The 27638-nt window shown below is 57.2% G+C and overlaps 1 protein-coding gene across 5 annotated transcripts; it reads right to left on the bottom strand.

Annotated features, from left to right (window-relative positions):
* Window positions 1–1725: 1725 nt before the first annotated feature.
* Window positions 1726–23298, bottom strand: NR4A1 (nuclear receptor subfamily 4 group A member 1). Of its 5 annotated transcripts, XM_047867598.1 has the most exons (9): window positions 23141–23298; window positions 19453–19574; window positions 17340–17446; window positions 5859–6736; window positions 4883–5012; window positions 4445–4596; window positions 3902–4104; window positions 3637–3815; window positions 1726–2559 (listed from the first exon to the last, which is right to left on the bottom strand). In XM_047867598.1, exons 4-9 carry the CDS (start codon window positions 6732–6734, stop codon window positions 2303–2305), a joined length of 1797 nt encoding a protein of 598 aa, XP_047723554.1. In that variant the 5' UTR covers window positions 6735–6736; window positions 17340–17446; window positions 19453–19574; window positions 23141–23298; the 3' UTR covers window positions 1726–2302. The 5 variants fall into 5 exon arrangements, with proteins under 5 accessions (XP_047723554.1, XP_047723555.1, XP_047723556.1 ...); XM_047867599.1 differs by lacking the exon at window positions 17340–17446; XM_047867600.1 differs by lacking the exons at window positions 19453–19574; window positions 23141–23298 and having other exon boundaries at window positions 17340–17517.
* Between the last annotated feature and the right edge of the window lie 4340 nt (window positions 23299–27638).

The following is a 27638-nucleotide window of genomic DNA, read 5'->3' as shown; positions in this document are numbered from 1 at the left end:
GGATATAGAAGAGAGTGACCCAAAGGGAGAAGAGTCAGTTCAGTCCCACAACTGGTGGGAGATTTCCCAGCAAGCTCTGCTCCCAACCAGAGTACTGCCCGACCCACCTTCCCACTGGGCAAACGGGAAAACCAAGGCTCAGGGAGGAAGAGGGGCTTTTCAGAGAGCAGCATGGAGTTGGAGGCAGGGCTAAAAATAAAATCAGATCTCCTCACTGAAACTGAACCCCCACCCCGCACCTTGTGAAGTGCTGTGCTTTAACAAAGGCTCACTCAGGGACTCGGGCGCGGGGCACTAGGAACACATGCTTCCAGAAGTCCACCCACTGTTGGAGGTGGTGGTCACCATGCACAGAGCCAAGGGCTCCCCACCCCAACCACATGTGGACTCTTCAGAAGGCCTGGGGTTAGACTGTCTTCCTGGATCCCAAGTGAGAGCATGTGGTTGAAGGCTTCTTGGGGAACCTGCAGGCTATGGCTAGAGCACTGGGAAAGGCACCTGATTCTAGCTTTGGAAGAAAAGCCCTATTTTGTATGACTTCTATCCAGCCAGGGGCCCCAAAGGTGGAGAGTCAAGAGTCCTGGGGCAAGTGTTGTGAGAAACAGGTGTAAGGGGCATTGCTTTCAGGTCTCTTGCCAAGTCCTCGAGAAGGAATCAACGCAGCTAGACTGAACTCAGTGAAGGGGGCTAGACGCTGCCAGCAACCTTGGGCCTCAGGTTGGGGTTGATCTAGGTTCATGTTTCTCAAAAAAGTGGCCCTGAGACCACTTGCATCACAAGCACTGTGGCTGCTTAGTGAAAGTGTAGATTTGTGGGCCCTACCCCTCACCAAATCTGAATTTATGACATAGATCCTAGGAATCTGGGAGCCCCTGGGTGGCTCAGTCAGGCGACCAACTTCGGCTCAGGTCATGATCTCATGGTTTGTGAGTTCAGGCCCTGAGTCAGGCTTTGTGCTGATGGCTCGGAGCCTGGAGCCTGCTTCAGATTCTGTGTCTCCCTCTCTTTCTCTGCCTCTCCCCTGCTTGGGCTCTCTCAAAAATAAATAAATGCACATTTTAAAAACTTAAAAAAAAAAGCTCCTAGGAATCTTCATTTTAGGCCAGCTCTAAGCAACTGATGAACTTGGGAGTTGGGAGGACCTCACAGGGGCACTTGGGCACAGATAGGAACCCTCTTCTTACCAAGAGGGCAAGGGCCACCGGCAACCTGGATCTTCTTGCTAGGGCACTAGGCTGGGTCGGAGAAATGTCAAAAACACAGAGGGAAAACAACATCTTGTACTCACAACAGCTAACGGCATCCCAGGCTGCCCTGTACCCAGCCCCCCACCCACGCTCCTGTAGCCCCAGCAGCAACATGAGGTTGGCTCTGCCCCTCATCCTGTTTTACACACATAGAAGCCAAATCAGAGACCACGCCCCGGGTGAGGAACTGACAGCCAGAGCCGTGCTCCCTCCCCTCAGCCAGTCAGACTCCACCACAGGCCCCCTCCACATGGGCTCATCACAGGCTTTCCACACCTCCCAAACCAGTCCGAGTGCTTTGTGTCACCATCCCAAGAAGCAGGTGCCATCATTATCTGTGTCTTACAAAAGAGTAAACTGAGGCCTGTTAGCTCAGGTGGATAATGACCGAGATTTATCCAGTCACTTCTGTCTCTTAAGTAACTACAGGGCACGTGTGGTGTCGGGGAGGACGTCAGAGAGACAGACGGGGCCCCAGTTTCAGCTACATGTCTATTTTTTATTCAATATATTAAATATATTAATCAGAAAAGTCACATACTATAAATCCAGGAAAATACACAAATATAAATGTCAGAATCTGTCATTTGTCTTCTTCCTAGAGTAAGTTTCTGTACATGTGGAAAAGAGGGCGAGGAGAGAGAGCAGGTGCAAGGAGGCGGGAAAGGGCTCGCCCAGGCTGGTGGGGGCCGCCGCTCCCTCCCGACCCCCCTCTCCCAACGCAGCCTCTTCCTTCCTGTATTTACAGCAGCATTCGGCTTATTTACAGCACAGCGGTGTGTGTTAAAAACGGTTTATCTTACAAAAACATGAAGGCCGGGGCTGGGCTGGGGGGTAAGACAAATAGTAGGGGTCACCCCCGTGAGTGCATCCCCCTCCCCCAGGGCGTCAGCTCCCTGCCAACCACCCAGAGTGAGTGGGGAGGCCGGCCAGTCTGCAGCTCAAGGCCAGGCCAGGGTGGGGGTGCTCCGAGGGTCCGAGGGTCCGTGGGCTAAAGGCACGTGGGGTGGCGTAGGAGGGTGCACGCACAGTGCACGCGTGTTCCTGGGCTGGGGTCAGAAGGGCAGCGTGTCCATAAAGATCTTGTCGACGATGGGTGGAGGGGGCACCAGGTCCTCCAGCTTGAGGTAGAAGATGCGTTGCAGGCCCTGGGTGCACAGGGTCCGAAGCTCGGGCAGCTTGCCCAGCAGGCGTGACAGGCAGCTGGCTGGCTGGGGCTCGCCCGCCACGGCCGAGACGTGCTCCTTCAGGCAGCTGGCAATGCGGTTCTGAAGTTCCTCCACCCGCCGGGGCTCCTGCAGCCCGTGCCGGTCTGCGAGGAAGGCGAAGGCTTAGGGATTAGCTGTCCATCCAAGGCGCAGAGCCCTGCCCCGAGCCCCAGCCTCCCCCACTTGCCCCCTGCTCTAGACCTGTCACCACTGACCATCCTCCACACTCTGCTGGCACCTTGCAAAAGCAAGTTCACGCGCGAGCCCCACTGGAAGTCTAGTGGTAGCCTCAGGAATACTCATTATCCTCATCTTCCAAATGACAAACTGAGGCCCAGAGAGGTTAGATGACTTGCCCAAGGTCACAAAAATGAAATAAAACCCTAACCGGATTTTCAGACGAGGCTAGTAGCTTTTTTTGCCGCCCCCCCCTCCCCCCCAGACGGTTCCAAGAAGCCCTGGAATTGAGCACTACGTTTTAGAGGCCACCTCCAGGGAAAGCTGGTTTCAAAACCACCACCCCTTCAGCCCAAAGTGCCTTGGATTCTGTCCTATATGGCTGGGCCCTGTGAAATTTAAGCGCAAAGGGGGATGGGGGCAGACTGGTGCTTTAAAAAGTAAGAAAAGAGATCTGAAGACCTCCACATTTAACTCCAAAACATCCATCCCGAATAACCATACTCACACAAAGTAGACAACAAGCACACTTAATCTATGCTGATAGAAACCAGGGTAGCAGTTACCCTCAGGGGAGCAGATGACCACAGGGGACCCAAGACCCCTTGGGTAGTGACCACGTCTGCTTCCTGATCTAGGTAACGTTTACGTGAGTGTGCTTGGTGCGTGAAAGTATGTCATTTGCGTGCCTTCCTGCACGTGACATCATTCAGGAAGATTTTAAAAACAAACCAGAACCCTAGGCCATACACGATGACCTACACAAGTCTGCATCTTGGGTTGTATGGGATTAGTTCACAGACTGCCTTGGGCTCTGCCTCGGGCACAGCGGGGCCCGAACCCCGGCTCTGCCGCCCACCAGCTGGGTCACTCTGAGCAAATGCTTGCCCCTCTCTGCATCTAGGTCCCCTCACTTCACCAGGTGGGGGCCCACCAAGTGCCAGATGCCAGCCCACCCAGGGCCAGGCCCTCAAGCCCACCCCAGCTCCCCGCTGGCCGCTCACCCGTGATGAGGACGAGTGCAGAGAGGCAGGCGAAGGCAGGGACGTCGACCACCAAGCCGTGCAGGGACCGAGAGAAGGCCAGGATGCTGTCGATCCAGTCGCCAAAGCCAGGGGCGCACTGGAGCCGGTGCAGCACCAGGCCTGAGCAGAAGATGAGTTTCCCCTCGGCAGGCTTGGACCTGGTGGGCAGGGACGCAGACGTTGGTCAGGGGGCGCTTGAGGACAGGGCAGCAGAGAAGGAGCTGAGGGGGCAACGGCAACTCACCGGTAGGCCAGGCGGAGGATGAAGAGTTCCAGGAAGGCTGACTCCAGCAGCAGGTCCTGGTCGCCAGGGGACAGCTCAGCAAAGCCGGGGATCTTCTCGGCCCACTTGCGGATAACCTCCAGGGAACTCGAAAGCAGGTCATAGAACTGCTGCACATCCCCAGCATCTTCCTTCCCAAAGTGGGGCAGCACCAGCTCCTGGAACTGAGGGTGGTCCGGTGGGGTCAGCACCCCACGAAGGGCCCCGCACTGGGGCCACAACCACACACGGCCATGTCACGCACTCGGATGACGGCCAGATCCCGGGGGCGAGGGAGGAACTGCGATTCTGCCCGTGGTCCTACTCGCCAATCCTCCCATGTTAACCCAGGGCTGAGGCTGCTGGACGGAGCACATTTTTTTCTAATTGGCCACCCACCCGAGGGGGTACATTTTTCCATCTGGTCAGCCCAAAAGGGGCTCCTCTTTTTTCAGTACGTCCAACTGGGGAGGGGCCTTATGCGGTGTTCACAAAGCCACTGAATGTGGAGTGGGCGGGGCTCACCTTGGAGTAATCCAGTTTGGCCGTGCTGGGCCCCGAGTCCAGGTGCGCCCTGACCAGGGAGGTGAGGAGATTGGCAGGAGAGGCATCTGGGGGCTGCTTGGGCTTTGAAGGGAGCCGCCCCCGCCGTCCCTTCAGGCTGTCTGTCCGGACAACTGCAGAGAAACGGGGAGGGCTGAGGAAGGGAGGAAGGGGTCCAGGGAAGGGACTCTCAGCCCAAGCTGTGCATGTCATGCTGGGAAGTACCCTGGAGTCTAAGGAGTTAGAGCCCCTGAGACCCTACAGAGAGCACCCCTCCATGAGCCAGGCAGGTGGCCCCGAGGGGCAGTGGAGATAAGCCATCTGTGGGGGCCCACCAGGACAGATGTCTGGGGACACTCTGTCTGCCCCACCCCACTCAGGCCTGCCTCTCTCTCCCACAAGCCCATCCCAGCCACCCACCTTCCTTCACCATGCCTACGGCCAGGCACTTCTGGAAGCGGCAGAACTGGCAGCGGTTTCGCCGCCTCTTGTCCACAGGGCAGTCCTTGTTAGCCAGGCAGATGTACTTGGCGTTTTTCTGCACTGTGCGCTGGATGGGGGGGCAACACGGAACAGGCTGTCAGAGCCGGGCGGGGTGAAGGGGGGGGGGGGAGACCAGGGGAGGGGACCGTCCAGATCCTGCTGCCATCACAGACAAAAGCACTCTCTGTTCACAGCTATTTTTCTAACATTTGGGTGGCAGGGGAGGGAGAGATGGCAGGGGGGGTGGGGGGGGGGAGAGGAAGAAAATCTTGGGGACACTGGGAGAGGTTTTTGCCTAAGGAGGGAGACCCCCCCCCCAGGACACAAGATTAGGGGCCAGGGGTTTGGGGCTCCCAGGTAGCCCAGGTACCTGTACATGTAAATGTGCCTCCCTGGGGCAGACAAGAGAGAGTGGAGGAGGGATGGGGGGTGGGGACGGGAAGCTGAGCAGGCACCCAGAGCTGGGACAAACACACAGCCTGTTCCCCAGTCCGCCCCCAGCCCTCAAGCATCAAGCCCTCTTCCCAGATCCTTTTATCTCACGCCAGGAACATGAGTGCCTGGGGCCCCCGTCCCACTAAGACCTTGAGTTGGGAGAGGACAGGCAGAGGAAACCAGAGGCTGGCCATTAGTACATGCCCTCCTGGGGGCACCCCTGCAGCCTGCACCCTCGCCCATATCTCACCGTCCCTTCACCCCTCCGCAGGCAGCCCCAATGGTGCACGAAGGTCCCAGCCCCCGGCCATCTGTGGGTCCCCAGGAGGGCGGCCCACCTGCAGATCAGACCCCCTCCTGAAGGGCAGAATGGGTTGGGAAGAGAACCCCAGGGAGGCTACCGCACAGAGCCTACTGGGAAGAGAGACCAGCCTCGCCCACTTCCCATAAAAAGCTGCACCCAGGGGCAGCCCAGTACCTTGAAGAAGCCCTTGCAGCCCTCGCAGGTGCGGACACCATAATGCTGGCACGAAGCATTGTCCCCACACACGGCACAGCGGCCCTCGCTTCCACCTGGAGCCCCGCTCCGGGCCTTGGCAGAGGGCACAGGTACATCCAGCATCCCTGGGCCATCCAGGTGTGGAGAAGTGGGCGCCAGGCCTGGGAAAGCCGCCGACATGGAATAACTCTCTCTCTCCCCCAGCTGGCAGGGGGCCTGTGTGGGGAATAGCTTCAAAGGGCTTTGGACAAGGCTGGGGCTGGGGCCGGCGGGGGGGCTGAAGGAAAAGAAGGCCGGTGGCTGGGGGTGCCCAGAAGCCTTGGGCAGCTGCTCTGTCCATGCCCGCAGGCCTTCATACGTCTGGCTGGGTGAGAAGGGGCCGAATGAGCCGTCCCAGGGAGACAGCTGGGGCGGCTGGAAGCTGGGCGTGGACGGTGACGGTGCTGAGCAGGGGCTGCCATAGTAGTCGGAGCCACTGGAGGACAGGGTCTCATCCAGGGGGGCGCTCAACGGGCCAGGATAGCAGCCGTACACCTGGAAGTCCTCAAACTTGAAAGAAGCAGAGGCAGGGGAGGTGGCCGAGGATGAGGATGTGGAGGAGGCCGAAGAGGAGGCCGAGGAACATGGCTGGGCTGTTCCCGGCAGCTGGTAGAGGAAGGTGTCAAACTCTCCTGTGTAGCCATCCATGAAGGTGCTGAAGCTAGGCAGGGCAGTGGGGGCAGTGGGGGCTGCCTCAGGGCTGGCCAGGTCCATGGTGGGCTTGCTGAGCTCGGGGGTCAGGGGGTCGCTTGCCAGGTGGTCACGGGATCCTGGGCTCGGTGCTGGTGTCCCATATTGGGCTTGGATACAGGGCATCTCTGAAGTGGGGGGAGACCAAGATTGAGGAGGTGAGAGTCAGTGAAGGAAGTCTGAAGGCTGACCTCTAAATAAGTGTACGTCTCTAAGCAGCCAGGTGGCAGGAATCCCGGCCAGAAACAGGACACTGAGGCGCTGGCACCATGGGCCACCACAGAACCCAGGAATCCTGGTCCCCGGCTGGAGTACCATCTCAACCCCCATGTCACAAAGTCCCCGGGCAGTGGCCCAGCAAGAGTGGGCTCAGTTGGAAAGCCAGCCACACCCCAGGCAGCCTGGGAACCCTAGGGAAGGCACCCAGCCAGCATTTCTCTGCTGGAACAGGGGGAGGCTGTGTTCCTCCAGCCCCCTGCCCTCCCGCATCGGGTAAGGCATGGGTGGGGGCTGGGAGAAGGGTGGGGAGGAGAGGCAGACAGGCAAAGCCTTACTTAGCCCATTCTCTGGGTGCAGAGATGTTGTTTCCCTAACCTGGCACTTCTGGGAATATTCCCAGGCATGGCCCAGCCTTTGCAAAACCCCCTCTCCTCCTCCCCGCACAGTGCCTGGGAAGGACATCCTCAAAATGGAAGAGGAGCTAGGAATGAAGGCCCAGCTGCCTAAGAAAGAGGCCTGAGCAGCCATGAGCCTGTCCCCCATCCCTGCCCCCACCCTACACATTGAACAAAGGCTGCAGCTCCCACGCGCACCCCAGTCCTGCCATCTGGGGATGGGCGCCCGCTCTGCGCTGCCTGGGATGCTCTCAAAAGCATAAAGGAAGGGAGCCCAGACCTCTTCACCCAGTTCCCCACTCCCCGGGGGATCAAGTAACCGGGCTCCAGACCTTTAAAGGCCAAATGCTAGCGGGAGGCCCAGTGGGGATAGGAGGGAGGAGAGAACAGCCCCCCTGGACTTCCAGGAGAAGGGACAGTCCCTAAGAAGAATTTTTCTGCTATCCCCAAAGCATTTCCCCTTGTTATTTTTATAAGAGAACACTCGGAGCCCAGCAGACTTGAGGTGGCTTTACAAGGAAGAGAAGGAGGCTGTCGGCGGGCAGATGGAAGACAGTCCATCCTTGCCTGAGTCCCTCAACTAAGGGATGTCTATGCCCTGACGAACCCAGGAGCTCAGGCAAAGAGGGCTACACCCTCACTCCTGAGAAGCCTGAAGGAGCAGAGATGGCACCATGTAGGGGGAATCTGTAAGTTTGCAGACTAACACAGAGAAGGCTCTGGGGCAGTTTGCCACCCCACATCCATGCCTGGGGTCTGCACAGCTCCGGCCCACCCAGTTAGGGTGGGTACGAAAGCAAACTGGAACAGAGAGGGCCACAATCAAGAAAACAGTGAGGGGGGCAAAGGCTGGCACCACTTCCTGGCCAAGAGCCCAGGGGGTCCTCTGGTTATAGCCTTTCCCCCCACCTCCATGGGCCCTGGACAGGGCAGCTCCACCCCTGGCCTGTCACTCCCACAGCCAGCCCTGGCACCGAAGCCCCTTGGAGCTCTGGCACCGCCCACCCAGCGGTGCGCATCCACATGCACATATAGCACCTGCAGGATATAAGGGTGTCCACGTCTCCCTGCACTAGGACGGTCTAGGTAGGGATGGGTTTAGGGTGGCAGCCACACGGGGCTGGGCGTTCCAGCCTTATTCAAATCCTGTTTCTCCACCTGGACGTCCCACATCCGGATCAACCCCCACCAACCTATAACCCCCCCCTCTTTGTGCAGGTACTTAACTACACCAGATATGGACCTACATCTAGCCTCAGGGGGGAGGCGGGGAAGCAGTCCCACAGGGAGGAGGAAGAGGCGGGGTTGAAGGAGGGAGCAGGGAGAATCCGGCTTCAGGCAGGTCCTGGCAACAATGTGGTTTGCACCTGTTATGCTGAACAAGCTACAGGCTGCACCCTACCTGTATGATCCAACAGGGACTGGGGGAGGGGGGTACAGATGTGATCAGCATGTGAGGCTAGGACGGTGAGTAGGGGGGATATCCTTCAGGTACCACACCAGAGATTCCAACGTTAGCAACTCCCACACAGGATCCCCAAGGACCAATGTTTCCACATCTCCCCCCCACCCCACCCCCCCACCCCCGAGCTCTCTCTCTCTCTCTCTCTCTCTCTCTCACACACACACACACACACACACACACACACACACACACACACACGCTCCAAGCTACAGCTAAAACAATCTTCCCTGTACTTCCAGAGATCCTGCCCCTAGGAAGACTCGTTTAGTCCAACACAAGCAGTACCCCTCCGCAGTTCAGCCACCAATCCTGGCCATTTCCTTCAGCAATCCAGAAGTCTCCTGACACAGTTCAGGCAGCAACTTCGGGCTGGGGACCCTGGCAAACTAAGCCATGGCCTCTACAGTGTTAAGAAAACAACTAAGGGAATAGGGAAGGAGGCGAACAAGCGGGGAGGAAGAAGACCCTTTTAGAAATCCAATCCTGACAGGAGTTGGATGGATCCCAGCAGTTAAAGGTCTGCGTATCTTTTCCTCTACTGTACTGAGACTCCATCAGCACCCCAGTCCAGGGCGCACTTTGCCACTTGGACACCCTGGAGGCTGAACTACAGCCAGCCTCCTACTAAACAAGTCCCCACTCCTGGCCCCGACTCTACCCCCTGCGGTTTCCACCTTCCACCTTGCACGGACACTCCCCCCCCCCCCCCCCCCCGGCCCAGCAGACTGAAGTCCGACCCGGGTCCTCATCCCATTCCAACCGGCCCCCTCCCACGTCAGAGTTGCACCCTACACCCGCCCTCCTGCATGCTGACCCTACAACATCCTTTCTGCCCGCGCGTACGCCCATCTCCTTCATGCAACACCCCTAATAACCAAAGCAGAGAGCGCTGCTGAGATGCACGCTCCTCGCGGGGGCACCTACCCGGCTGGCTCCTGCTCCCCCTGCCCGGGACCGGCACCCCGAGTCGCAGTCTGGTCCCTCGTGCGCTCCCGCGGTCCTGCACACTCCCCCAAGTTCCGCAGTCTCTGCCACTGGGGCTCCCCGGCCCGGCCCGACCCTCCTCTTAAGTGCTCCGTGACGCACGGAGAGGGGCGGGGGCGCCACTGACGCACGCGGCCCGGCGAGCTATGGCCATACAAGGGCGCGGGGGGCGGCGCGGTTCCGGCGGGAGGCGGCCAGGGGGAGGCGCGGGACGGGGAGCCCGAGGGGGCGGGGCGAGAGGGGGCCTGGAATGTCTGCGCGCGTGACGCACGCGGGGTTCCATTGACGCAGGGAGCGCGGATTGTTTGATCTATAAATAGCCCCCTCGCGCCCGCCGGGCCGGCTAAAAATAGCTGCTCGCGGACTCCCGAGGCTCCCCCCGCCGGACCCAGGACCCGGCCCGGGTCCCCCAGGTCTGAAATAACCGGCCCAGAGGGCCAGAGACCGAGAAGGGGGCGCTCTAGAGCCTCAGCCGCAGGGCTTCCCCGGACTAGGCTGTCCTCAGCCTCTGGCTGCCCCGGGGAGCCACGGCCGCGCCCGCTCCCTCCGGCTCCCTCCACACCCGGCTCCGCCTTTGCACTCTCCCAGCCCTTCCTGGACGCCTGAGGCGGAGGGTGGGGGGGGGTGGGCACCCACTGCCGCAACTGGGCTGCTGGAGCAGACAACTAAGGAACCCACCCCGGGCAACCTGCGCCCCCACTGAAGCCCTAGGCACAGCCAAGTGCACTTGACCCGTCTTCCCCAGCAGGGTCGATGGCCGAGAGTTTGGCCCAGGGACTTCAGAGCCCACCGCTTATTTCCGCCCCCTACCCTCCCATGCAAAGTACCTTCCAAGGGCAGGGGTTCGCCAGGCCCAAGATGGGCTGATAGGCTCCGCTCCACACGCTGAACTTGATTTCTCACCAGTCCCCTTCCCAGTCCCTTGCAGAGTGGGTGCACTATAGTTGGGAAATTACCGAATTTCAGAACCGGGTGGAGCCTGAGAAATCTTGTCAAATTTGTGGCGACTCTTCCCCATTTTATAAATAAACAAGCTCAGAGAAATAATGGCACTTGCTCAAGGTCACACGGCGAGGTGGTGACACACTGGGGTGGAACCCGGGACCTCTGATAGCATCTCTAGGGGATTTTTCCACGACCTCCCCTGTCCATGACTCCCACCTCACCTCCAGCACCTGTGGAGAGAGCAGCTCTGACCTGCCCCACGGAGCAGGAAGGGACTGCCAGGGCTGTATCTGGACACAGACCACGCTGCAGCCACCGGAGACTTCTCTGGTCTGGCTGTCACCCTTCCACCCCCATTCTACCCCAGACCTGGGGAGGCCTGCACCTGCTAGGTCAGAGAGAGGGGGAAGTAGGCCTAACGTTTACAAGGAGGAGAAATGCCCCCACCAACACTTGGGTCCCAGCCAGCCAGCCAGCCAGCCCCCTTCTCCCCTGTAAATCAGTTTGAAGGGTTTCTGCTAACACTTTCACTGCGCCTTAGCCTTAGCCTGCTGGGGCAGCCCAACTCTCACCTCATCTGGTCATCCTACAGCACTTCCCCTACCCTTGAGCCACTTCCTGTTCCTCACCTCCCATCTCGGATTTCCCACGCCCTTGTCCCCTGCCCCCACTTCTGCCCACTCAAAGGTCCTGCCAGCATTTCAAACTTTACCCGTTGCACAAGGAGCTCGTCGTCGCTGTACTCCGGGCCCACCACCCCATCTCTGCTCCTGATGCCCCACATGCAACTTCTCATTTTTTCTTGAAATTCTATTTTGGGACATCTCTTGGATCCCCTGTTTCTACTCCAACCACACGCAGCCCAGCCTCACTGGTGCAGGAAGACAGCAGACCAGCTGAGTGAGGCCAGTGACCTCTGCTTCTCCTTGCCCACACCCAATAAGGAAACCGCCCCTTAACCAGCTTCTCTCCTCTTCCCAAATCCTCCTGCTCACCAGTGGAGTAGTCTTCATGCAACACGGATCTCATTCAGTGATCCGGTCACAACCTGCCGTAGCTCCCCCACCTCAGCATATAATCTCAATGTGGACCAGTCTTCAGAGAGCTCTGGTTTTCCCCAAACCATCTTCCGGAGACCCTTCAAGGCCACCCGGGTGAAGGTGAAGCATGGGTAGAGTAATGCAAGGGGGCCCATACAAGATCCCCATCCCACCTCAAGCCAAAGTTTTGTGTTCCTTTGCGTTGGGCTCTTGCATAGGATTTGCTTGGAAAAAAGAGATTCCACAGGAAAAAGGTGGGGGGGGGGGCTTTAAAACTGCTAATATAATTCACATCCTCCCATTTTACAGATTAGGACCCAAGAGTTCCCAGAGGAGCTGCACCTTGCTCAGAAGTGCACGGCAAGTTTGGGTTGGTGAAGCCAGTCCCAGGCACATCAAGGGCTGGCTTGCCACCTAGCCTGTCACCCCAACCTGGAATGCCTCCCTCCACCCCAACAGGGCCTTCCTCAAAAACTAAAAACAATTTGGGGCACCTGGGAAGCTCAGTCAGTTGAGCGACTGGTTTTGGCTCAGGTCATGATCTCGTGGTTTGTGAGTCTGAGCCCCACATCGGGTTCTGTGCTAACAGCTCAGAGCCTGGAGTCTGCTTCAGGTTCTGTGTCTCCCTCTCTCTGCCTCTCCCATGCTCGTGCTCTGTCTCTGTCTCTCAATAATAAGTAAACGTTAAAAAAAATTAAAAAAAACAATTTTAATGTTAGCAAAAGATGATTAGCCAAGTCACTGTTCACCTAAACAGGTGTATTAGCTGCAGCTTGACCAATCTGTGCTCAAGCCCAGCCTTACCAGTCCTCTGCAAGCTGAGCCAGCCTTGAGCCCTGGCACCTCCCTGTCCTCCCCACCACTTTCCATTTGTGAAACGCAATACAGACCCATCTCTACCCTGGGGGGGGTAGGGATCAGTCCACCCAGGAGCCTTAGGGAATTGAGTGTGGTGAGGAGCTGCCCCAGGCCCTGGACTACATCTCCAAATCTCATCATTTAGCCTCCAGATGTGTGCCTGCAGCCCAGGCCCCACTTCCCCGGGGTCCCAATAATGGAGGGGAAGACAACCGCAGCCGCCATTTGGCTACGCATGTGCAGGCAAGGATGCCAGGGGGTCTGAATCTACTACGCACTGAAAGTAAGTAAATAAGGAGAAAAAGGCAGAGTCCCTCTGTGGGAACACAGCCAGGGCCACCCATTCAGGCACCCATGTGGAGCATCAAGCTTAAGGCACAGGGGAGAGGGAAGAGGGGCTTGGGGACCCCAGACCTCATCCCTGCTGGCCAGAGGCCCTCCAAGGAGGGTATCCTGGGGCTCTGAGGAGGGTAGAATCTAAGGTGGAACTCTGGGGAAAGGCATACTTCATGCAGACTTTGGGAGGCCTAGAGCATAAGCTGGTCCCAGGCTCCCAAGGGATCCCCAAATCCAGTCCCCAAGAGCAAGGTCAGAGTGAGCAGCCCCTTATGGGAGAAGGGGTGGGGTGGGAGGGGGAGGGGTAACGATGAAGGAGGTAATGACGGGAGAGATATCCAAAACTACAGGCGAGGGCCAGAAGGTAAAGCAGGACCACGATAACAACACAGGAAGCGCAGGGAGAGAAGAGGTCATGTTGGGAATGAGACAACAGTCCTCACGGGGCTCCCACAGCATGGCCTGGCTCAGCCCACCAATCTGCCCTCATTACCCACCACCACCACTCTCCACTGCTCCCATAAAGGACCTCGGGCTAAACTTCCCACCACTCAGTGGGCATAGTGCCCCTCTTCCTCCCTTCTGCTCTGATCCTGCTCGTCCCCCAAGACTTCTGGCCATTGCCCTCCCCCTGCCTGACTCTTAATGCTAAGCACCTTCTCATAGGTCGAGGGAGTCATGGGGAGTACCAACCAAGGGTCAGACCTCGGTCCACGGCACTTCACGTGGATTCCTCCACTAAACCCTCCACTGAACCGTCCAGGTTTAGAATTGTGACCCAAATTTTATAAATGAGGAAATGGAAGTTGGGGGGGCAAGACTCAAATGCAAGTCCAGGAACTCCCAGTTTGGGGCTGGACCCACCGCCTTTGACTCTGAACTGAGAAGACTGTGGCTTTGGACCTTGATTGTTCTAAGTACACCACAGAACCAGGTGCACACACACACACACAGCCTGTAAAGTGAAAATAGCAGTTCCTATGGGCAGGGGGGGGGTGTCTTTGGTGGGACTGGATGAAGTCCGGCTCCCAATCTCACAACAATCACACAGGTCTGTTTGCTGTGGAAAAGTCATCAAACTACATACTCTCAAGGTTTCACACCCATGATTTGTGCACTTTTCTGCATGTACGTTTTGAAAAACAAAAAGTTTATTTTAAAAAATAACCACCCCGGGGCACCTGTGTGGCTCAGTCGGTTAAGCGTCTGACTTTGGCCCAGGTCATGATCTCACGGTTTGTGGGTTCAAGCCCCGCATCAGGCTCTGTGCTGACAGCTCAGAGCCTGGAGTCTGTTTCAGATTCTGTGTCTCCCTCTCTCTCTCTGTCCCTCCCCCACTAGCACTCTGTCTCCCCCTGTCTCAAAAATAAATAAATATTAAAAAAATTAAAAAAAAAAATAACCACCCCTACTCAGTCGGTTGAGCGTCCGACTTCGGCTCAGGTCATGATCTCGCGGTTTGTGGGTTCGAGCCCTGCGTCGGGCTCTGCGCTTCGGATTCTGTGTCTCCTTCTCTCTCTGCCCCTCCCCTACTCATGCTCTGTCTCTCTCTCTGTCTCTCTCTCTCTCAAAAATAAATAAATGTAAAAAAAAAATTTTTTTTTTAAATAACCACCCCTAAATGGGAAAGACTTATTTATTCACAGGGACACAGATGCCGATGCAATTTACCGAGTACACGTTCATTCAAGTGTGTGTTAATGAAATCAGAGAAGCAGTGGCTACTTCTCATTATATATTGGTTCTACCGACTACTCAGGGCACTGCTACAGTTAGAAGAGGTTGGGGCGCCTGGGTGGTGCAGTCGGTTAAGCGTCCGACTTCAGCCAGGTCACGATCTCGCGGTCCGGGAGTTCGAGCCCCGCGTCAGGCTCTGGGCTGATGGCTCGGAGCCTGGAGCCTGTTTCCGATTCTGTGTCTCCCTCTCTCTCTGCCCCTCCCCCGTTCATGCTCTGTCTCTCTCTGTCCCAAAAATAAATAAAAAACATTGAAAAAAAATTAAAAAAAAAAAAAAGAAGAGGTTACAATGTCTAGCATTAGAAAGGGATCTTCACACAGTGTGTTTTCTGTCCACCCAGCAGGTTTTCTGAAACACTCACTAGGCCCTGGCCCCTCCTAGTCAAATCTTATGGGGCCTGGGGACTTATGTGCTGACTCACCCCCTCCTTCACCTGTGTGTGAACATGAGGGGAAGGCCCTGTCTCCCTGACCTTGGCAGGGGGTAGCCTTCATGCATCTTTAATAGTAACAGTCCCCAAACGGGCAGCCGATGTCCACCATCGTTCATCGGCCAGGAAGGTTGGTGTCAGTTTGGGTAAACAGGGATGGAAAAAGTAGAAGTATACAGCCCCTTTCCCACACTGCCCCCCACCCCCAGCCTTGGGCTGCGCCACCCCTCCCCACCCCCCAGCAGAGGGCAGGAGCTTGCCCTACTTTCTTCAAGACCATCACCACCCACATACCTCCACACCCTTCCCGAGTGGTGGGCAGAGGGAGTGAGCTTTGCCTCCTCTCGCTGAGAAGTGGCCACGAGAGCTTCCCCTCCTCAGCCCCAGGACCTACTGCCAGCCCTGACCTAGCCACTTCCTTTTCCTGCCTTGGCAATGGGTAGGGGGATTTGTGCCGTGGTCACAGAAGCAGTGCCTGCTGCCCCAGGGGGCTTCTGGGAACTGGGGGGTGCAGGGTGAGGCCCTGGCATCTGGTCTCCCGGCCCTTACCCAGGCCCTGCCACACCACGCATGTTGTTACCTCTGAACAGAGCCCGCAAGGATGTGAGCAGGTAAGCCAAGGTCTGCCACCTCTCACCCCAGCCCCCAGCAGGGACAAAAGGTGGAGGGACTCTCAGAGGCATCTGTGACCAGGAGCCAGCAAGCCTGGTGTCTCACCTGGGGCCAGTCCCTCGCCCTCTCCAAGAGTGTTCCTCATCTGCCCAGTGTAGACAACATCACGCTCTGGGGCCGTGAGAACTCAGTTCATTAGGGGAAGGGAGAAGCACAACAGTGAAATGGAGCACTGTCTGAGGGCCTAGACTCTAGGGACCTGCAGTAGGATCCTGGGGTGGGGGGCCGGCAGGGAAAGGAGATATAAGGGTCTTCAGCTGGACTGGGGAGCCAGCACCCCCTTCTTCAAGAATTAGAGAACAGTAACCCCATCCACACCTCTCCCCCTCCACGGCTGAGTGAAAGGAAATGAGAATGTGCCCAGAGATGGGGCTCCACCTAGCACCGGGAAGATTTCAGACTCTGCATGCAGCAAGTGCTCAACTAATACTCTGGAGGGAAGCTTGTGAGTTAAGGAGGTCAGGCCTCTCTCCACAGAGGCTATCTTTAGTCCAGTGACTTCTCGACCCTCACCTCCTTCTCAGGCTAGGAGGAATTAACATACAGCACAAAAAAAGAAGATCAGACTTTGGGAAGAAGAGCCAGACAGTGCTGGAAAAACGCAGACAAGATCGTGGAGTGCCTTCGGGAAAGGTCGGCCCACGCCTCATCTGCGCCCTCCCCAAGCCTCCTTCCGTGCCCCTCAGTCTGCTCAGCTCCTGGCCAGCTCCTCTCCTCCACCCTTGGAGGGGCTCCCACCAACTTGCAGAACATCACCACCACCCACCAAATTCTCGTGCCCCTGCCCAAGGTCTCCACCCAGCCTCCTTGGGCAAAATTTCAAATTCCAAAATAAAAACCCTCTGATAACGAGCCCCAGCCGGAAAGACTGATGCATTTTCCTATTGTTAAAGTATTTTTAGTCGCAGGCTCTGGATTCATTTAGAGACTCACGTTCAGAAAGGAGGGGGGGGGGGGGGTTCTTTTTTTTTTTTTTTTTTTTTGAGAACTGAGAAGGAAGGCCCAAGAGCCTCCCACGTAAGGAGCTGCCACTTCTTCCAGGCCAGGCTGCAGCCCCTGGCCCGGGGCCCGGGGAGCGTGTTTGTGGCAAGATGGTTGGTGCAGTTGCCAGACCTCGTTCCAGCCGTGCTTCGCAGGCACCAAGACCAGCTGGGAGGCCAAGAAAGGAGAGCGGGGCAGGGGCTGAGGGCTCAGGGAGGCCGAGCCCCCCACCCCGTCCCAACCAGTTGTGGCAGGGAGGTGGGGACCCTACTCAGGGACCGATGCCGAGGCTCCCCGATGGACACCTAGCTCATTCCAGCGTCCCTCCCCAGCCCGAGCAGACCAGTGCCTCACCCAGGCTGGGTCAACAGAAGAGGAGGACTGAGATCGTGCTGGAAGTCTCCAAGGAAGGAGAGAGACAGAAGCAGCACCTGTCTATTTCCACACCTCCCAGTGCCGGGTCACAGCGTGCTCCCAAGTACAGCTCCCACCACCATCCAACTCAGGTCAAGCTTTACTCTTACTCCTCGGGAAGGCCTGCCACCCTTGCTTCCTCCTTCACACCCCTCCTCTCAGGGCCGAAGAAACCACAGTGTAGATCATCACAATGGAAAGAGACCCAAACAGCCCAGCTCCCGTGCCTCAGTTTCCCCATCCCTACGACTCACCAGCTATCTCTTCACGACCTGCTTAGACTCTCAGAGGTCCTGGACAACTGCACCAGGCGAGAATCCTGGGGTTGGTTAGGGGCTCTTCCTGGCGGCCTCAGGGAGCCCTGCGGGAAGAGACGGGACTGCCCAGTCAGCCCGGCCTGCCCGGCCAAGGCTATGCACCAGCTGAGCGGACTTAGGACGTGGAGCTGTCTCCAAGCCAGCTTGTCCTCCTCTGTTTATATAGCCGAAACCAGAGCCGGCCTCTGGGGACAGAGGGAGCTGCCTCGGGGCCCTCTTGGCTGAAGCCTGACTTTGGCCCAGGTCAGCAAGAGCCCAAAATAGTCAGCTGACGGGAGCCCCGGCGTGAGCGTGACCCTGGGCCCATGCCCGGGCCTGGCAGACAGGTGCCCACGTCACAAGACCAGCGGCTCTAGCACTCATGGGGCCCCGGCTGGCAGCCCCTCAGGGTGGCCCTGGCATTGTATAAGGCATGGGGGTTCCACCCAGTCACCACCCAGTCACCACCATCACCCCGACGACAAGGTGAACACGAGGAATTCTGCCCATGGGGGCCGCTCTGTACCCACGGGAAGGCCAGGCGCTCAGGAGGCAGTCTGAGCTGATGGTAGAGGTGGGGGCCGGGTTGGGGGAAGCCATCTGGCCCGCTGCTGTCATCATCACTCACGTGCCTCCCCGGTCCAGATCCCTGGCTGACCAGGGACACCTGCCTCTCCCACTTACAGTAATTCCTCTCCCTGCCCCCAGCCCAAGGTTGGTGGCACAGAGCCTGCGGCCAGTAGACGGCCAGGTGCACACCCAGCTCAGCCTCTGGAACAGGAGGCCCTGCTTCCTAGGGCTTCCCCTCCTTCCACCCAGGCTCAGGCCGGACACCTCCTCCTCCCCTGTCGCAGCCACCTCTGTGGGACTCCCTGTGCCCTGAACACCAACTCCACATGAGGCAACAGTGTTTGGGGGGTTGGGGGAGATATGAAACCAGCTCCTACTTCATCCAGGGATCCCTCAAGGCCTGAAGGGGGCTGTGGCCTGGAGATAGCCCCCTGTTCTGGGGAAGGAAGAAGGGCATCACAGATCCCTGGCCAGGGTGCCAGGCTGAATTTCAGCTCTCCCAAGTAAACATGGTAACCAGGCCCATGGTGCCCTTGGCCCCATCCTAGTATCTGAGATCCCCAGGGAAAGGCCTGGTGGAAATTTCATTCCCACACTCCATTCTTCACCCCTGGATCTGCTTGTACCTTCTCCAGAAGTGTCCTCAGACAAGGGAAGTAGGTCCTCCACCAGCCAACCAGACCTCTGGGCTCGCCCAGACTCCAGGAGACCTTGATTCTAAGTTTGGCTCTATATGCCCTCACTATAGGATCTTGAAAAGTCGCTTCTCGCCTCCGTGACTCCGTTTCTTTATCCATAAGGGGAGGAGGTGAACTAGATGGCCTAGAATCCCTCTGGCCATGGCCACAAGTCTGAGATTTTCCCCCTTGGGGATGCTGTGTGAATAGCGGAGGGCCTGTCCTTGCCCTTTGCCAGTGAGATATTCCCCATTCATAGAAGCACCTTCCCATACCAGACCCCACAGGCCTGCCATACAGGCCTGCCATAGTAGGAAGGATGTGGTCATCCCCTTTTGTGGGGGAGATGATCCCAGGCTTCCCTTTGTGCATTCCAGTGTGCATGCCCTAGAAACAAGCCAGCTTCCCATCCCCCATGCCTGCCCCACCCCCCAACCCCATGCTCCTAGCCTGGCCTTGAGCTGGCCAATCCCACCCCATCAGCTTCCTGGAACCAGAACGTGTTGCCTTGGCAACGGCGGCCATCTACCCACATCCCTGCCCCTCTCCTCCCACACCAGCCCATGCCCCCCAGGCCCAGAGCCCCGAAGCCTATCCTGCTGAGAAAGCTAGGCTTCCCCCTTCCCCACCCCCACATTGCCCCCATCACCGAAGAAATCAGATCTCCCCAAGCAGAGCAGAACCTCACCCGCCACCTCTGCAGGGCTTCCCCCTCCATCCCCCAAACCACATCCACTTAGGGCAGCTCCACACCCACCTCTGTCCCCCAACCTCACCTGCTTGAAGGCCCCAGGGGTGTACAAAGGACACAGTAGAGCACTTACCAATCTGGATGAACCAACAGACCTCAGACAACACTCAACCATCCCTTGTGCCTTCAGGGCCTGGCAGGCGGAGCTGGGATGCCTGAGAGGGGCCAGGGCTGGCCTCTGTCCATGGTGGAAGCCTACGGAGGGAGAGCCCGTGTGAGTGAGGAATAACCAGCCAGCAGGGACACTCCCTGGAGGCAGCACAGCCAGGAATCACAGGAGTGGGAATAGAGGCAGGACCCGGGCCGTGAGAGCTGACAAGCCAGCCCAAGGATTTTCCTGGGCTGGGCATCAGAACCTGGGGGCACACACCCTAGGCAAACAGCTCTTGGGGATGTGAGGTGTGACCAGGAACAGCTGACATTGTGTGGGACATCTCAGGACCATGGGGACACATGCCAGCACCCAACCCCTCAGCCTCATGCCTCACTCCTGGATTGGGGTGGGGGGTGGCTTTAGTCCAGCACTCAGCCCTGATGTGCACAAAAGGGCACTTCGTAGGCAGAGAAAAGAGAGCTATTGTGAGGATAGAGTAAAATAACCTCTCTCTCCTTAAGGGGCTCCAACTTGGCCCCCAAAGCCTCAGACAACCCCACAGGGCAGGGGCTCCATCACTCCATCTCCAGGCAGCCAGCCTTCCAACCAGAGCAGTGGGGACTCCCAGGAAATATTCTGTGAAGGCACTCCAGTCCCCAGACAGGAAGGCCCAGCCTGGAGCAAAGAGGTTAAGGGCCCAGATGCCAGATCCCAGATGCCTGTGTTCAAATCATGGCTCTATCACTTATGATCTTGGGCAGGTTACATAACCTCTCTGTGCCTCCTGTTCTTCAACTGTGAGAACGACACTCCGTAGTTGTCTCTGATATTAACAACCACAAGGCTATCACGGAGCTTAAAATGAGTTCATACGTGTACAGGACATAGAACAATGCTGGATACGTATACACATGTATGTGCTATCACTGTTGGGAAAAATCAAACGAGGACGAATCAAAGCCAGCCCCAGACTCTGCTTCCTACTCCAAGCCACTTCTGGGCACCTGGCCTCCACTTCCAGAGCCAACTGTGAGTACCACCCTTCCAGCCTCTTTAAGCTCTCGCCTTCCCCCTCACTGGTGCCAAACCCTCCTTCAACCAGGGTACCCCAGACCCCACTTCTTTTTCCGCCCTAATTCAGCTTTCTCCTCTCTCAGCTGAGTCCCAGAGTGAGAATAGGACCAGGTGCTTCAGGCCAAGATGAGGTCTGGGAGAAAGGAAGTAAATGTCTCCATGATGGGAGGTGGAGGGAGTAAGGAGGAGGAGGGCCCAGAGGGTGGGCAATGGGCTTCCTGGCCTTCCTGACCTCTGCCCCAGGGTCCACGGGCTAAAAGGAGCTACTCTGGACCATGGTACTCAGATTCTCCTCTTACAGAGCTACTAGAACTCCCATGTTCCTGCGGGTAATGGAGACCAGGCTGCGGGAAAGAGAGGGGGGCAGTCTAGAAATCTGGAGGGCTTCCAACCCCATACTGAAAGCAAAATCAGGCTTAAAATCAGGCAGTGAGCCACGAGCCACAGAAGGTCCAAGAAGGAGCAAACCAACACCTCTGGACCCCAGGAGGTTCCTCTGGGGGAACAGATCAAAGTCCATTACACTCAACACAGAGCAGAGGGCAAACCTCTGAGTATGCCATAGGACTGGGCAGGTGTGGAGAAGAGAGGGATGTCCCCTTAAGGGAGTGGGAGCATCAGGCCACACCGCAGGACCCAGCCCTTGCTCCCCCTCCTTGCTGTGCTCTAAGCACCTGGGCTTTCTTTCCCCCATCAGGGCCTTTGCACTGGCTGCCTCCTCTTCCAGGAAAGTCACCGCCCCGGTATGTCTGCCCCTTGTCACCAGTCAGGTTTCCAGTCCCATTCCATCTCCTTGGAGAGCCTCCACCCCCACCCCCACCGCATTAACCTGTTCGTATTATCACCATAGGGCTAATGCTGTTCATCTGTTCACGTGTCTGTCTCGATCGCCGCAGTCTGCAGTCTCCAAAACAGAGCTCAGCACTAGTAGGTACTCGGTAAGTATTTGTGGAATGCAGGAGAAAAGGACTCACACAGGCCTGCACCAGAGCTGGGCTGGGAGAATGGGCCAGCTAGCTTGGAAGGAGGTGAGGAGAACACTGTCGCTAAGGAACTGTCCTTTCCACTTGAGGGCGGATCCAAAGTCTGAGGGCTCTTCCCAATGCTGAGCTACAACCTGGACTCCAAGAGCCCCAGCCCTGGATCCCAGCTCTGCCCGGGCCCATCCAAAACCTCCTTCTCCTCCTTCCTATCAAGTATTTCAGTCTGCTAACTAAACTCCTCCTTGCCCCCAGGACACGGCTGACACACCAAGCGGTGCATTGGCCAAGTCCCCACCCAGAAATGGGCACATTGCTCATTATCAACAAGAACAATGGCAGACAATATTTACCGAACACCATGTGCTAGATATATCACTAAGCCTTTTACATGCATTTTCTCACTTCAGCCTCCTCACTACGAGGAGGAGATTATTGTAGGGAACGTTTTACCAGTGGAGAAACTAAGGCACAGAAATGTCAAGTAACTTGCCAAAGGTCACACAGCTAGGAAGTGGCAAAACTGGGATTAGAAAGAATCCAGGGAGTGCAACCAGCGAGCCCAGGGCCAGGCATCCGTCTTCCCGCCTTGGGATTCCTCTGGTGGGTAGAGGCCTTAGATTGCACAAAGCAGTTTGGCAGCCAACATCGGAAAGCAAGTGAGAAGCTCCCGGCCCTGGGTTGCTGGGCCTCGGAGCCAGGTGCTAGGCCTGAACCCCTGAGCTCATTTTTTTCACTCCAGCACAGGCCCCAACATTTATAATCAGTCCTGTTCATCTTGTCAGTCTTGGGCCATCCTTCAGCCTGGCTGCCATCATTCCGAATCTTGATTTTATCTTGCTGTGCACTTGTCATTCCCCTGGGCCCTAGGGCTTTCCAGTCAGCCGGCTCCCCTTTTAAGTCTCCATCCCTCGCTGATCTAAACATTCACTTGAAGTGAGTGTCGGACCACTGCTGTAGCCGCCACTGGAGGCCCTGCCCGGGCTGTTATCTGCCCCCTAATCGATCGGCACCCTTTGGGCACAACGGTTGCTTAGCCACCTACCTCTGCCCAGTCTTCCTTTTCCCCCCGGCATGCCCAGAACTCTAGCCCCCCAACCAAATGAAGCCTCCACCGTAAGCCATTGTAAATGCCACTTCTGCGCCACTTCTAATCCCAGGTCCTGGCGCCTGACTCGAGGAGACCCTCTCCGGCCTCGATTTCTTCACTCGGTCCCACAAAGGGGCCGCCCCGGGCATTTCTGGTCCCGGTCCCTCCCCTCCCGAACTCCTGGAACCCATTCCCCGCAGCCGGGGGCGGGGAGGGGGGGGGGATTGGAAGGAATTTCTCCGGCCCGGCCATCTCCAGCGCCCCTCACGGGCCAAACCCCACCCTTGGCGGGCCAGGGAGAAAAAGCGTTGGCCGCCGCACTCGGGGTGGGGGTGGGGGGGGGGCTGAGTCTGGGTCAGCAGGTTCCGCAGGGAATCCAGTCCCTCCCCGCCCCACACTCCCACGATCCCCAGCAGGACTCCCAGCGTGGCTCCCAGGCCACTCCACCGCATAGGCGGAGACCCCATTCTCCCCGGGCAGCTCCCGGAGACCCCCTCACCGCTCCCCACCCGGGCCCCCTCACCTGGCCGGTCGAGCTCTGCTCGCCTCTGCACCCCCGCCTTCCGGGGTCGCGCACCGGCCAGCGGGTAGCTGCTCCGCACCGCAAGGCGCAGGGGCGCCCATGCCTGGAGGCCGGGGGGTCGCGGGCGCCGCGCGGGGCCCCCTACCAGTTCCGCCGCCGCCGCTGCGAGCTCCTGCAGCCACGCGGCCGCGGCTCCGCGCCCCCCACCCCGGGAAGCCCCCCGCCCCGCAGTTCCGGCCGCGGCCGCGCCCCCCGCCCCCGCAGCCCGCGGCCGCCAGCGCAGCCTTCCCGGCCCCGGGCGCGCCTCCCCCGGTGGGCGGGCGGGGACCGTGACGCGCGCCCACTGACGTCTCCGGAATCCCGGCGGCGGCGGCCGACGCAGCCTCATCAATGGGGCTAAAAATAGCGGCGCCCGGAATAGCCGTGAGCGCCCCGCCCCGCGCCCCCGCCCCCCCCCCCAACTCGCCGCACACCCAGTTACATAATCCGCCTCGCTGTGGCTGGGGTGGGGGAGCCGTTTTGCAGGTGAGGGTTCTGCGGCCTCGCTAACACCTTCCGAGGCAGCAAACCTGGAGCTGGGTTATAAATAAATTACCCAGGGGCTTCCCCGGAAACAGAGGTGGGAAAAGTGAGGCCCAGAGATGCCCTGCGGCGGCCCAAAGTCACACAGCCATTAGGCTGGCTTAAGAGGTCAGGGCCCCCGCCCTCTGAGCCTTGGGCACCCTCACCAGCATCGGTTGGTTGGCCTGCATGCCACCCCAAGGGCAAGGAATCCGACTAGCAGGACGCCCCAGCTTCCTCACGGGAGGGCAGTTTAGACAGAGAGGGAGAGCTTGGGAGGGTAAAATTTCTCCTGAAGAGAAGCGTTTCCAGAGGCGGTGGGAGTGCAAGGCCAAGGCTGGTGGTGGACTCACTGATCAGGCTGTCCTGTACTACGGTGTGACAGAGGGCAAGTCACTTCACCTCTCTGAGCCTGGGTTTCCTTACCTATTAAATGCGGGTGATCATATTGTCCACCTTCTCTGGTTATCAGGAGACTGAGCAGCAGTGGAGAGGCCTTATACTTTCTTCTTACTCTCCTCTAGGAATCCGACTTCCCCCCAGTCCACTGGAGTGCTCCCTGCGGGAAGTACACGAAGGCTCACCTCAGTGGCCAGGAAGCCCTGAGTGGCCCACCCTCTTCTAGCCATAGTCTCCAAGTCTCCTCAGTAAGAACCTTCCTGGGGGTGGGAGTACTTGGAAGGTTTCTCTCTCACCCTGGACTGGGACATTCTTTGGAGATGGGAGAACTGCCTTGTTCTGAACATATCCTTCTGCCCCAACAGCCCCCCACTTTTGGAGTGGCTGGTGCAGGGAAGCCAGGCCAACGCTGGAGCAGTGGGACTGGGGGGGCTGACTAGGGGGTGTGGGGGGTGTTATAATGTCTGTTCCTGTACTGCCAGGCAGGCGAAGCTCCTGGGGAGGAGCCATTAGGCGGGACCCAGTCCTGTGCTCTGCTATGCCAGCCACCAGCGCCTGCTCATTTTTGGAGCCACCTTAAATTACAAGCATGCTATCATATCCCCAGCACAGAGGCCAGGCCCCACGCAACAAAGAATCTCTTCTGCATTCAAAACTCTCCAAAAGAGGCCCCACACCCCCACTCAGCCCTCATTCCAGGGGCCACATTCTTGTCCCCACCGCCCTGCCCACCGGCAGAAATCCTTTTCTGGACCTGGTCCTTAACTGCTGCAACTCAGAAGCCCCTTTCTCTCCATCCTCATCATGATGCCAAGAATCGCTGCTTTGTCTCAAAATCAAGGTTCTTCTCAGACCCTTTACATTCCTTTCCCAGATTCGACATGGAATCTGGTGGACACAGAAATAAAGAAACCGAGACTTCAAAATGGCAAGGTGGGAGGGGGGGAAGGCTTGGGACTAGTTCCCCCTTCTCCTTCCTACCCCAGCAGCTCCTTCCAAATGGGCATTTTAAAGAAGCCACTACCCCCACCCTCTCTTTTTCTTTTTCCAGAAATCTAACTTTTGAAATACATTTTAAAAATATTTGCCTGTGTAGGAGAAATACATTTATTTGGACAGGAAAAATAAAAAAAATTAAAAAAAAGAAAGAAAGAAAGAAAAAGAAAAAGCTCAATTACCAGTTTTTCCATGAAGGCTTCCAGCCCACAGAGGTCTCTCCTTTCCATAAATACTTTAACACAACTTGGCTTTATATATCTTCTCCTGTTTTATAATCAAGTAAAACATATACTAAAATATGTAATGGCAAAACACACACACCTGTGTGGCTTATCATGGCAGCTTGAGGTGGGAGAAGGAACTTGGGTTCAAGAGGCCTGGGATTGACACTGGTCCCACCTGTGACCAACTGTGTGACTTCAAGGAAGTTACTCACCTGGACTGGGCTTCAGTTTCTTCATTTCTTCATTTGAAACAAGAAGATGAAAATGTACCCTTGTTGCGAAGAGTGTATCTTTGACGGTAGATACAAAGAATGTAGCAAGTAGGGGCCACCTGGGTGGCTCCGTCGGGTGTCCGACTTTGGCTCAGGTCATGATCTCACGGCTTATGACTTTGAGCCCCATGTTAGGCTCTGGGGCTCTGTGCTGACAGCTCTGAGCCTGCTTGGGATTCTGTGTCTCCCTCTCTCTGCCCCTCCCCTCGTCTCGCTTGCTCACTCTCTCTCAAAAAAAAAAAAAAAAAAAGAATGTAGCAAGTAGTCTGGCACATAGTAGCAGACCTGCTATTTCTATACAGGAGGCCTTAGGGGAAGGCAGGCCTGGGGACCCTATCTTGAATCTTCAGATGCAGACTACTGACCATAGCTTTGCCGAGCTGGTATGTTTATTTGGGGGCTTGAAGAGCTGCACAGGTGACCGAGGCAATACCACCTTTTAGTGTCATTACAGATGTCCAGTAAATTCCGGCCCCCTTGTTGCCTCTTTGACCCAGCTGGCTCAGCTAGCAATGTCCAAGCCAGGATCAGAGCCCGGGTCTTCTGACTCCCAGACCAGTGCTCTAGTTTCTACTCACCGTCTTGTTCCTTCATGCCTAGCCTCTCTTCTTTCTACACAAACTCCAGGAACACAAGCCCCTTTCGCAGATGGGAAAATTGACGAGAGAGAAGTTCAACCACTTGCATGGCTCAGGAGCTAGGACCAGAGGGGGGAAACAGGTGCTCTGGTCAGTTGCTGTGACACATTCTGGGAAATTCCTAAGGGAGAAGGACAAGATCTTGCTACAGAAAGTTGCTTCCTAGTCTGATGGGGAGGTAGAACACGAGAACAGTTATGAACACATTGCCAGAAGACCCAAAAGGTAGCCTCCAAGAGGTCTCCAGCCGACATTGGGGTGGGAATCCAGAAGGTTAATCTGAGAGGCCTCCCTTGAAGAAGAGAACATGGGGCGCTGTGTGAAGGGAAAGAGAGGACCAGGCAAGACACAGAGAAGGGAGCACATGCACATCGTATGGAGGAAAAGGCTGACTTCAGAGTTCTTAGATATGGGGTGGGGGCAGGGTTGAGACCCAGAACAACCAGCCAGACCTCTAGTGGTGTTCCCGACATGCCCCTCCAATCTCACAGTAGCAAAAAACGTTGATGCAACTCCACCCAGTCAGGGAGACACTATTCCACCTCACCTCCCCCCTGGCCCAATGGGGTTGCCAGTAAAAGTATGTCAAGGGGGTTCCCCAGCCCTTTTGTGCCCGGAAGGGGCTCCCCTGCCCAGGGCCTAGCCCTGAGTGAGGAGAGGGGTTGTGGAGGGGATTCCCTTCGTGGTTCCTTTTCTCATCTGAGGATGGAGAAATATTTTGCAGGGGTCTCCCCACCCTTCCCCAGTTTTAGGAGCAATTAAAGGGGAAAATGGGGGTACAAAGACAGAGCAGGGCCTTCCTGGGGTTGTCCCAGGGATCAGGGTCCTTCCAGGGACACCACCTGGATGGGGTTACCTGCTCTGAATTACATAAGGATGAGGAGGCCTCGTACTTTAGACGGTACCTCCACATTTTCTATTCCCTGGTTGCCATGAGAGGCCATCAGGGCTAGCAAGAAAAAGTGACCAAGTTCACCAGGCTGGAAGTGACAGAGCTAGAATTAATGCCAAGCTTTCCCCTAAATCCAAGCCAGGCTCTTTATTAAAAACAAGCAGGAAACCTCTATAACTTTATTTTTTTAATTACAGAATCAAACAGGCTCGTTGTAAACAAAGGCAAAACGTTACAGAACTACGTGATTTATGAAGCGAGAGGCTGGTAATCAACTCCCCAAGGAGTAGAGTTTGGTAATCCTCCGGTGTCCGCTTCCAGATTTCTCTCCACGTCGCCGGAGATCAGGTCTGGCCCGGCGGGCCCTCCCCCAGGGGCCGGGACCGGAACGCCAGGCCGGAAGGAACAGGGCCGGGCCCCGCCGCAGCAGTGCAGCCTCGGCCGTGCCCCACGCCACCGTCCCGGGGGCGGCCGCGCTGCCCCGCGCCTGGCCCGGCTGGGCCGGGTGGGGCC

This window comes from Prionailurus viverrinus, chromosome B4 (assembly GCF_022837055.1).
Source record: "Prionailurus viverrinus isolate Anna chromosome B4, UM_Priviv_1.0, whole genome shotgun sequence".
Classification (NCBI taxonomy): domain Eukaryota; kingdom Metazoa; phylum Chordata; class Mammalia; order Carnivora; family Felidae; genus Prionailurus; species Prionailurus viverrinus.
This window is presented reverse-complemented; position numbering and strand designations above follow the sequence as displayed.